The sequence below is a fragment of the Oncorhynchus kisutch genome, linkage group LG13 (genome assembly GCF_002021735.2).
Source record: "Oncorhynchus kisutch isolate 150728-3 linkage group LG13, Okis_V2, whole genome shotgun sequence".
Taxonomy (NCBI): domain Eukaryota; kingdom Metazoa; phylum Chordata; class Actinopteri; order Salmoniformes; family Salmonidae; genus Oncorhynchus; species Oncorhynchus kisutch.
This window is the reverse complement of record NC_034186.2, coordinates 19,833,091-19,844,301: the sequence shown is the minus strand read 5'-3', so window position 1 is coordinate 19,844,301 and position 11,211 is coordinate 19,833,091. Positions and strand designations below refer to the sequence as shown.

General features: G+C 43.0%; 1 protein-coding gene across 2 annotated transcripts in view; it reads right to left on the bottom strand.

Moving 5' to 3' along the window:
* Nucleotides 1–1,109: 1,109 nt before the first annotated feature.
* Nucleotides 1,110–11,211, bottom strand: part of LOC109902780 (desmocollin-2) — a 29,364-nt gene continuing 19,262 nt past the window's right edge. For both annotated transcript variants that reach the window (XM_020499416.2, XM_020499417.2), the window contains exons 12-16: nt 9,122–9,349; nt 3,070–3,291; nt 2,701–2,810; nt 2,221–2,559; nt 1,110–1,999 (exon numbers count right to left, since the gene is read on the bottom strand). In XM_020499416.2, coding sequence (XP_020355005.1) covers nt 1,790–1,999; nt 2,221–2,559; nt 2,701–2,810; nt 3,070–3,291; nt 9,122–9,349 — 1,109 coding nt within the window. In that variant the 3' untranslated portion in view covers nt 1,110–1,789. The remainder of the gene's footprint in view (nt 2,000–2,220; nt 2,560–2,700; nt 2,811–3,069; nt 3,292–9,121; nt 9,350–11,211) is intronic.

The following is an 11,211-nucleotide window of genomic DNA, read 5'->3' as shown; positions in this document are numbered from 1 at the left end:
AAAAGACCAAGTCCATACCATCTTCTGTATACCACCCCTACCTTGTCACAACACAACTGATTGTCTCAAACGGATTAAAAAAGGAAAGAAATTCCACAAATTAACTTTTAACAAGGCACATCTGTTAATTGAGATGCATTCCAGGTGACTACCTCATGAAGCTGGTTGAGAGAATGCCAAGAGTGTGCAAAGCTGTCATCAAGGCAAAGGGAGGCTACTTTGAAGAATTTCAAATATAAAAAGTACAATTTGTATAACACTTTTTTGGACATGACTCCATGTGTTATTTCATAGTAATGTCTTCACTATTATTCGACAATATAAAAGTCAAAATAAAGAAAAACCCTTGAATGAATAGGTGTGTCCAAACATTTGACTGGTACTTTACTTTTAAATAAGATCTTTGAGAACTAAAAATCACCAAAATAAAAACGAGACATTCAGGAAACATCAAATTCCGAAGGTGTCATGGCCCCCCCATTATTTTAAAAATGTTTGAGTCACACAGATAGCAGAAAAGGACGGCATAAACCCGCAAGATGTGTAGAATTGCAAGAAATTAGCTTTAAAACAGCTAAATGTTTTCTCTGCACCCAACAATATTGGTTGGAGACCGCGCCATTAACCACGCCCACAACCCCGCCTGTTGGTTCCAGTCTATGTCTTGAGTCTTTTACCATTTTAGGGCCGTCCTCCGACACCTGGATGGCAGGGAGCTCGGCCCGTGATGTACTGGACCACACGCACTACCCTCTGTAGCGTCTTGCGGTCAGATGCCAAGCAGAAGCCATACTAAGCGGTGATGCAGACAGTCAAGATGCTCTCAATCGTACAGCGGTAAACTTTTTCAGGATCTCAGCCCATACCGAATCTTTTCAGCCTCCTAAGGAGGAAGAGGTGTTGTCGTGCCTTCTTCACAACTGTGCCATGATCATTTCTTAATGATGTTGACACGGAGGAACTTGAAGCTCTCAATCCGCTGTGTTAGAAAGAGCAATCACTGTTCTTTACCGTTTTATTTTCTCTATTTCTTCAGCTGGCAGGACACACTTCTCCCCCTCTATTACCTCTTTCAAAATACTTTGGGTTTAATTTAAGAGAAACAAACATTCAAGAAGCAGACCGTTTTAATGTATACAGTACAATAGAAAAATATTCTGCATTAACATCTTCAAGCACAAATGTACAAAACAAAGCTCTTCTCTTTCTGTTTAAATTTGCTACTTATTTTCTCATTAGAAAAAGACAAGATAGTGTGAGCCCTTGACAAACGGCAGCAATTATGAAGCATTATCTCGTCTCCTACAGAAACCAATTGACTCAGAGATTATGTTACACATTCAGCAATGACAACTCCAGAAATATGATCTCTATCTGATCTCTATCACACACAAACACACTGATCCTGGCCAGTGTTGTATTACAGTAAAAACAGGGACATACGCCCCCTGGTGTCAAAGCAGAGCATAACAGAAACCAGATCAGAGCACTAACAGTCAGTAGCATGTGTACCTCAGAGTGACAATAGTCTGGGTGATGTCTCACTTCTTCAATCTTCTACAGGCAATGTAGAAGGCTGAGGAGAGAAAGAATACCTGCCATATCTTTGTCTCCCATCCAAAACAACAGATCTATCATCAGTCTCACTCACTGACAGTCTCACATACTGACGACACGCTCTTGGCATTCACCTTCCATTGACTTTAGTGATTGTCTTTCTCTCAAAGGTTCTGATCTTATTAGTTTCTTTGTGTTCCCGTTACTTGTGTTCTTTAATCGTGTTCTCATCTCAGATCTCCTCCTCCTTGTCCATGCAGATGTTGGCCAGTGTTTTGAACTTTGACCCCAGTGAGTCCAGGAAGTCCAAGTTTTCCTGGTCACCAAAGTCACTGCAGCAACCCACTGACCCGGCTGGTGACCCTTCACCCTCGTACCCGTACGCTCGGGCCACGTCGTCCGCATAACGCTCCTCTGACTCATCTGCAAAATAGACCAGCTTCTGCAGAATAGAGAAAAGAGGTGTCCAGGTCCCAACTGTTGTCACACCAACCAAGATATTTATTGCAAAAACACCTGACAGGAATGACAAATTGAGTGCTGAAATTGCATTCTTTTGAAACAGGCCATTATGACTAAATCTACAAATAATGTATTGCAATCTGAATACCATCACAAAAACCACAATAACAAAAAACACATGTTGCTTTGGCTATGGCTTACCTTGCCCAGGTAGAGTCCGTTGGTCTTCCAGGTGTGCAAGGCGGAGAGAGTGGAGGAAGCCTGGGACTGTTTGAGGAAGGTAGTGTCTGTGTAGAAGTTACCGCCCCCGTACTGTCCAGTGGAGTAAAAGCTACTCTGTCCCTGAGCTGTCAGGAAGTCCCGCCTACTGCTCTCCCGATTCAGATTGATCGTCTTCTGACCAATCAGAGGAGGACCTGGAGCCGGACACCCCACCCCATTCTGATCCAGAAGCCCCACCAGCCCTGCCCCCTTCACGGAGCCATCCACTGTGTCCACGGCAACACCGGTAGAAGGTACATTCAGCAGGGCCGCAGATTTCTGACCAGAGATAAGAGACAATGACAATGAAAGTCCCCTTCACACACACGCATACACACACAAAACACACAGGCAAACAGTACACACACACACACACTCATCAATGATAGAGCAGCTAATCCAGAGGAAAGCTGATCTCACCACTTCATCTCCAGGAGCCTCTGTGTTAGACTTCAGCAGCATGCCACCACTACAGTCTTCCATGTAGATCTTCTCTCCCTTAGTGGTGCAGTAAAACACAAATAATAGACCTGCATATGAGAGAACAAATATGTTAGTTACATAAATCCATATAAATGGAGAATTGACTAAAATGATAGATGTGAAGTATAATGTAGGATATGTCTTATTCATGCCTGAGAACATGGTATGAGTACTCTGAGTGGTATTTGATTTAATACAGGAATAAACTGACAAAGTATTCGATGTGACTAAGTGATGCAGGATAAGATATTTGATGAATGTACAAGTGTGGGCATGTGCTAGTGTGTATCCATCATTCCTACTCACAGAGCAGTAGGAGCAGCAGGAATGCCAGCAGCATGGCTAGGACGCCCCAGATCCCCACAGAGACAGAACTCCTCTTGGCCACACACTCTCCCCCCAGGCACTGACACACCCTTAAAGACAACACCTGGACCCCGCCCTTATTCTGGAGGTCAGTCACATGCACAGGGACCGTATACACACCCCGGGCCATCTCCACCACCTGCTCCAGCACAGCTGACCCATCTACAGAGGGGGCGGGGTGTAAGAAGGACGGGAGTTAGGAGGTGATTGACAATATGAGGGATAGAAGAATAGAGGAAGGGGATTTAGAGAGTTAGGTAGAGAGAGAGAGAGAAAAAGAGAAAGGGAGGAGAAACAAAATGAGAGACAGAGCAAGCTAGAGATAGATTACTTTGGTAACCAGGGTATAAATTCCTCGTGAGGAGATAACCTTTGGAATGTTCAGTGTTCAGAGAGTTTCCCTCCATATTTGGTAGTCTCCTGTGGTGGCTGTGTGCCCCTCACAGTGTGTGTGTGTTTGTGCATTTGGAAAGTATTCAGACCCCTTGACTTTTTCCACATTTTGTTACAGCCTTATTCTAAAATTGATTTAATTGTTTTTTACCCTCAATCTACACACAATACCCCATTACGAGAAAAAAATATATATATTAAATTTACATAAGTATTCAGACCCTTTACTCTGTACTTCGTTGAAGCACCATTGGCATGGATTAAAGCCTCAAGACTTATTGGGTATGATGCTACAAGCTTGGCACACCTGTATTTGGGGAGTTTCTCCCATTCTTCTCTGCAGATCCTCTCAAGCTCTTTCAGGTTGGATCAAGAGCGTCACTGCGCAGCTATTTTCAGGACTCTCCAGAGATGTTAGAATGGGATCAAGTCCGAAATCTGGCTGGGCCGCTCAAGAACATTCAGAGACTTCTCCCTAAGCCACTCCTGTGTTGTCTTGGTTGTGTGCTTAGGGTCGTTGTCCTGTTGGAAGGTGAACCTTCATCCCAGTCTGAGGTGCTGAGCGCTCTGGAGCAGGTTTTCATCAAGGATCTCTGTACTTTGCTCTGTTAATCTTTCCCTCGATCCTGACTAGTCTCCCAGTCCCTGCTGCTGAAAAACATTCCCACAGCATGATGCTTCCACCACCATGCTTCACCGTAGGGATGGCGCCAGGTTTCCTCCAGACGTGACGCTTGACATTCAGGCCAAAGAGTTCAATCTTGGTCTCATCAGAACAGAGAATCTTGTTTCTCCTGTTCTGAGTCCTTTAGGTGCCTTTTGGCAAACTCCAAGCGGGCTGTTATGTGCTTTTTACTGCGAAGTGGCTTCCGTCTGGCCACTCTACTGTAAAGGCCTTATTTGTGGAGTGCTGCAGAGATAGTTGTCCTTCTGGAAGGTTCTCCCATCTCCACAGAGGAACCCTGGAGCTCTGTCAGGGTGACCATCGGTTTCTTGGTCACCTCCCTGACCAAGGTCCTTCACTCCTGATTGCTCAGTTTGGCCGGGCAGCAAACTCTAGGAAAAGTCATAGGGGTTCCAAACTTCTTCCATTTAAGAATGATGGAGGCCACTTTGTTCTTGGGGACCTTCAATGCTGCAGAAATGTTTTGGTACCCTTCCCCAGATCTGTGCCTCAACACAATCCTGTCTCAGAGCTCAACGGACAATTCCTTTGACCTCATGGCTTGGTTTTTGCTCTGATATGCACAGTTAACTGTGGAACCTTATATAGACAGGTGTGTGCCTTTCCAAATAATATCCAATCAATTGATTTTACCACAGGTGGATTCCAATCAAGTTGTAGAAACATCAAGGATGATCAATGGAAACAGGATGCACCTGAGCTCAATTTCAAGTCTCATAGCAAAGGGTCTGAATAGGTATTTCCTTTTTTTTTTTAAATTCTTTATCAGTTTTTGCTTTGTCATTATGGGGTATTGTGCGTAGATTGATTAAGACTTTATTTATTTAATACATTTTGGAATAAGGCTGTAACAAAATGTGGAAAAAATTCAAGAGGTCTGAATACTTCCGAATGCACTGTATATGCTTTGCAGCATGTGGCTGTGCACCCTGGGGTAATGCGAGTATCCTGCAGCGTGAGGGTCCTGCAGTGCGAAGGTCCCCTAGAGTGTGACGTGTGTATTTATCGCCATCCCTATCCCCTCCAGCATCTCACTCTATGGTCACTGTGCGTGTGTTTGTGTGTGGTGTGTGCGTGCCTCCATGCACGTGTGTCTATGTGCCCACTGTGTGCTGGGCCTATGGCAGCCTGTGATGGTTGTTTTGAAACTTATCCTCAGGTGTATTTACCATGCCACTAAATAGAGAGTGACAGATACACTAAATGGAGGGTGACATTTCCTCTGTGCTGCCTAGCATTTAGTTGGACATTTCTCCCCTGTGAGGCTGCAGATGTCTGGCTAGGGCTGATATACACACAATACCCCCACCACACACACACACATCTGGCTCTGTCTAATATACACGAAGGTTGCATCTCAAATTGTACCCTATTTCCTATATAGCGAACTACTTTTGACCAGGTCACACACGGTAGTGCCCTATAAAAGGGAATAGGGTGCCATTTAGGACTTAATGTGGCAATCTGGGATCTAGTAATCTGTTTTACGGTCATTTAAAATTGTAGATATAGTCTTCAAATCAAGTTACTTGTCACACGCTCTGTGACCTTAACGAAATACTTACTTACAAACCCATAACCAACAATGCAGTTAAGAAAAATAAGAGTTGGCAGTATAAAAAAGGGCCAATGCAAATAGTCCAGATAGCCATTTGATTAGCTGCTCTGCAATTTTATGGATTGGGGGTAGAAGCTGTTAAGAAGCCTTTTGGATCTAGACTCGGCACTCCGGTATGGTTTCCATGGAGTAGCAGAGAGAACAGTCTATGACTAGGGTGGCTGGAGTCTTTGACAATTTAATGGGTCTTCCTCTGACACCGCCTGGTATAGAGGTCCTGGATGGCAGGAAGCTTGGCCCCAGTGATGTACATACTGGGCCGTACGCATTACCCTCTGTAGCCTCTCCTTTGTCTTGCTTACATTGAGGTAGAGGTTGTTGTCCTGGCACCACACTGCCAGGTTTCTGACCTCTTCCCTATAGGCTGTCTCATCATTGTCATTGATCAGGCCTATCAACCTTGTGTCGTCGGCAAACTTAACCTCTCTAGGGTATATGGGACGCTAGCGTCCCACCTGGCCAACATCCAGTGAGATTGCAGAGCGCCAAATTCAAATACAGAAATACTCATAAAAATTCAGAAAAGATAGAACTATTTTACATAGGTTTAAAGATTAACTTCTTGCGAATCGAACCACGGTGTCAGATTGCTGGTATGCTTTATGGCGAAAGCATACCTTACAATTATTTGAGACCATAGCCCAGCAGACAAATCATTACAAACAGTAACCAGCCAAGTAGAAGAGTTACAAAAGTCAGAAATAGAGATAAAATGAATCACTACCTTTGATGATCTTCATATGGTTGCACTCAGAAGACATTCATTTATTCAATAAATGTTCCTTTTGTTCGATAAAGTCTCTCTATATATGCGAAAACCTCTGTTTTGTTTGAGCGTTTTTTTCAGTAATTCACAGGCTCAAACGCAGTCACAACAGGCAGACAAAAAAAATCCAAATTGTATCCATAAAGTTCATAGAAACATGTCAAACAATGTTTATATTCAATCCTCAGGTTGTTTTTAGCCTAACTAATTGATCATATTTCAACCGGACAATAACGTTGTCAATATAAAAGGTCAACAAGAAAGGCACTCTCTCGGTCGTGCGCATGAAAAAGCTCTGTGACACGGCAGGGTCCACTTATTCAGACTGCTCTTACTCCCTAATTTTTCACAATACAAGCCTGAAACAATTTCTAAAGACTGTTGACATCTAGTGGAAGGCATAGCAATTTGAGTCCTAAGTCAATGGATACTGTAATGGCATTAAATTAAAAACTACACAAAAAAAAAAAAAGATCCTACTTCCTGAATGGATTTTTATCAGGTTTTCACCTGCCAAATCAGTTCTGTTACACTCACAGACATTATTTTAACAGTTTTGGGAACTTTCAAGTGTTTTCCATTCGAATCTACTAATTATATGCATATCCTATCTTCTGGGCCTGAGTAGAAGGCAGTTTAATTTGGGAACGCTTTTCATTCAAAATTCAAAATGCTGCCCCCTACCCTAGTGAAGTTAATGATGGTGTTGGAGTCATGCTTGGCCACGCATTCGTGGGTGAACAGGGAGTACAGGAGGGGACTACACACGCACACCCCTGAGCGGCCCCCGTGTTGAGGATCTGCCTGGCAGATGTGTTGTTGCCTACGCTTACCACACGGGGGAGGCCCATCAGGAAATTCAGGATCCAGTGACAGAGGGAGGTGTTTAGTCCCACTGTCCATAGCTTAGTGATGAGTTTGAGGGCACTATTGTGTTGAACACTGAGCTGTAGTCAATGAACAGCATTCTAACATAGGTGTTGCTTTTGGCCAGGTGAGAAAGGGCAGTGTGGAGTGCAATAGAGATTGCATCATCTGTGGATCTGTTGGGGCGGTATGCAGATTGGAGTGGGTTTAGGGTTTCTGGGATGATGGTGTTGATGTGAGCCATGACCAGCCTTTAAAAGCACTTCATGGCTACAAATGTCAGTGCTACGGGTCAGTAGTCATTTAGGCAGGTTACCTAGGTGTTCTTGGGCACAGGGACTATGGTGGTCTGCTTGAAACATAGGTATTACAGAATTAGTCAGGGACAGGTTGAAAATGTCAGTGAAGACACTTTCCAGTTGGTCATTGCATGCTTTGAGTACAAGTCCTGGTAATCCGTCTGGCCCTGCGGCCTTGTGAATGTTGACCAGTTTAAAAGGTCACATCGGCTACGGAGAGCGTGATCACAGTCGTCCGAAACAACTGGTGCTCTCATGCATGCCTCAGTGTTGCTTGCCTCGAAGCGCACATAGAAGTAATTTAGCTAGTCTGGTAGGCTCGTGTTACTGGGCAGCTCGCCCCATAATATTTTGCAAGCCATGACACATCCGAAGAGCCTCAGAGCCGGTGTAGTAGGATATAATCTTAGTTCTGTATTGAAGCTTTGCCTGTTTGCCAGGTTAGAGTCCCGCTCCTTGAAAGGGGCAGCTCTACCCTTTAGCTCAGTACGGATGTTGCTTCTGGTTGGGGTGGGGTATGTACGTATGATCACTGTGGGGACGACGTCATCGATGCACTTATTGATGAAGCCGGTGACTGACGTGGTGTACTCCTCAATGCTATCGGATGAATCCCAGAACACATGCCAGTCTGTGCTAGCAAAACAATCCTGTAGCTTAGCATCTGCGTCATCTGACCACTTCCACATTGATGGAATCACTTCCACTTCCTGCTTTAGGATTTACTTGTAAGCAGGAATCATGAAGATAGAATTATGGTAAGATTTGCCAAATGGAAGGCGAAGGAAAGCTTTGTATGCGTCTCTGTGTGTGGAGTAAAGGTAGCCTAGAGTTTTTCCCTCTGGTTGCAAATGTGACATCCTGGTAAAAATTTGGCCAAATGGATTTAAGTTTTCCTGCATTAAAGTTCCCGGCCACTAGGAGTGCCACCTCTGGATGAGCATTTTCTTGTTTGCTTATGGACTTATGCAGCTCATTGAGTGCGGGCTTAGTGCCAGCATCGGTTTGTGGTGGTAAATACAGCTTTATTTTTTCTCATCTTAAATAGACTGCTACAAAAAATGTAGATGTAAACTCTCTTGGTAAATAGTGTGTACTGTCACTACTTACTCTGTCACTGATAACTAAAAATGATCTTGACCTGTGCACCTGTGCATAGCCTAAACCTATCAATGTTACATTGAGCTGGGTGAATAGAATATGAATGACAGTCATCCAATATGCTGTAATAGAAATAAGGCCAAGCTCATTTAAAAATATATCTTCCTCCCTCATCTTAATCGTCACCGACCGCCACTGCTCTGGATGTAGACATACTATACCCACAATTCAACCACATTTCAACCCCGACCCACTCTACTCACTTTGAATGTCTCTCAGCCTCCATTTCCCATCATGCCCCTCTGGCAACATGAAGTTGAAGGGTCTGGCATAAGGTGATAGGTCAGCATCCTCTGCTTCTATGGTTACGGAGCCCATCTGCCCGTCCTCCCCCTCACACAACGTCAGGTATGTCCCCGGGACGATCATCGGGACGTTGTCATTAACGTCCTCGATCAGCAGCGTTATATTGCCATTGCCAGACTTCTTACCTAAGAGACAGAAAGAAGGTGGAGGGGTCAGGTGAAGAAGGTCAAGCTCTGAGCGGCAGTCCCGATTGGGTAACTTTTCAGGTTTCACTCATTCAAAACTGAAATGATTAATTCATTTGTTCATTCAAACCTGGAAACTCTCATCCATTCATTCAAACATGATGTCATCTGTAACCTGAATTAATTTGTCTATTCATTCAACTATTTTGTTACATCTAAAATCCATTGTATTATACAATAGTGCCACATAACAAAAGTACAATACTTTGAGTGGAATATCTAATAACAGTTGAAGTGCTGTACACAAACATCCACAGTTATGTTATGGTCAAATGTTGCCATTATTATCTAAATATGAAATAATTTATGGTTAACAATAAAGCACCTTACTGTGATTGATTTAAATTAAAATGGTCAATCAGAAATATTTATATTTCTCAAGCTAGAATGTAGCTAGGACTGCCTGGGAGTGGCCTGGGTGAGAGGCCTAATGGGAGGGATATGTAACCTGAAAACTAGCAGTTATGGAGGTTTGAAACTCTGTTAGTTGGAATTGCAGGCTGTCTTTTCAAACAGCTCTTATAATAAAAAGGTATTATCATAATTTTCTAAACTTCACAGTATTATTCCAACCTCATATTGTGAAATATATATATATATTTTTAAGATAAATCATGTTTTTGACTGCACTGCTCCTTTAATAAGAAAAACAGCTTGTGAGTGTTCTGTTGTGTAGATTTCCTTTGGGGGTTTAGAACAGTTCAGCCCTAATGAAGATAAAACAGTTCAAGTGTCTTGCATGAATGTCCTCCTGCCACATTCTATGTGACTCTGTAATTAAAGCAAGACTAGATAGAGACAGATAGCAGCCAACGGCTTTGATCTAATTTACACTATGGTGTCGCGTGACCCTTTCACCCATATCACTCTCAGGAATGGTAGACATTCAGATAATACAGATTAGCTTAACCCTTTCAATTCAATGGGCTTTATTGGCATGGGAAACATACACTACATGACCAAAAGTATTTGGACACTTACTCGTCAAACATCTCATTCCAAAATCATGGGCATTAATATGGAGTTGGTCTCCCATTTGCTGCTATAACAGTGTCCACTCTTCTGGGAAGGCTTTCCACGAGATGTTGGAACATTTCTGTGGGGACTTGCTTCTATTCAGCCATATGGGCATTATTGATGTCGGGCACTTAGCCCTGGCTCACTTAGCCCCAGCAACGAGTGTGGCTGAAATAGCCGAATTGACTAATTTTAAGGGGTGTCCACACATATATATAATATATACATAAAGCATGTTTACATTGCCAAAGCAAGTGAAATAGAGAATAACCCAAAGTGAACTAAACAATGCAAAATTAAGAGTAAACATTACTCACAAAAGTTCCAAACAGAGGTATTTCAAATGTTATATTATGTTATATATACAGTGTTGTAACAATGTGCAAATTGTCACACCCTGACCTTAGTTCTTTGTTTTCTTTATTATTTGGTTAGGTCAGGGTGTGACAAGGGTAGTTTGTCTAGGAGTTTTTGTATGTCATGGGGTTTTCTAGTCTAGGTGTTTATATGTCTATGGTTGCCTAGATTGGTTCTCAATCAGAGGCAGCGGTTTATCGTTGTCTCTGATTGGGAACCATATTTAGGTAGCCATATTCCTTGGATATTTTGTGGGTTGTTATTCTGTTCATTTGCCTGTTCTGCACTAGCCATATTGCTTCACGGTTAAGTTTTGTTTAGTTCTGTTCAGTGTTCTCCCTTTTATTAAAGAGTTATGTTCGCTTACAACGCTGCGCCTTGGTCTCCTCTCTATGACGACAGTGACAGAACAACCCACCAAAATAGGA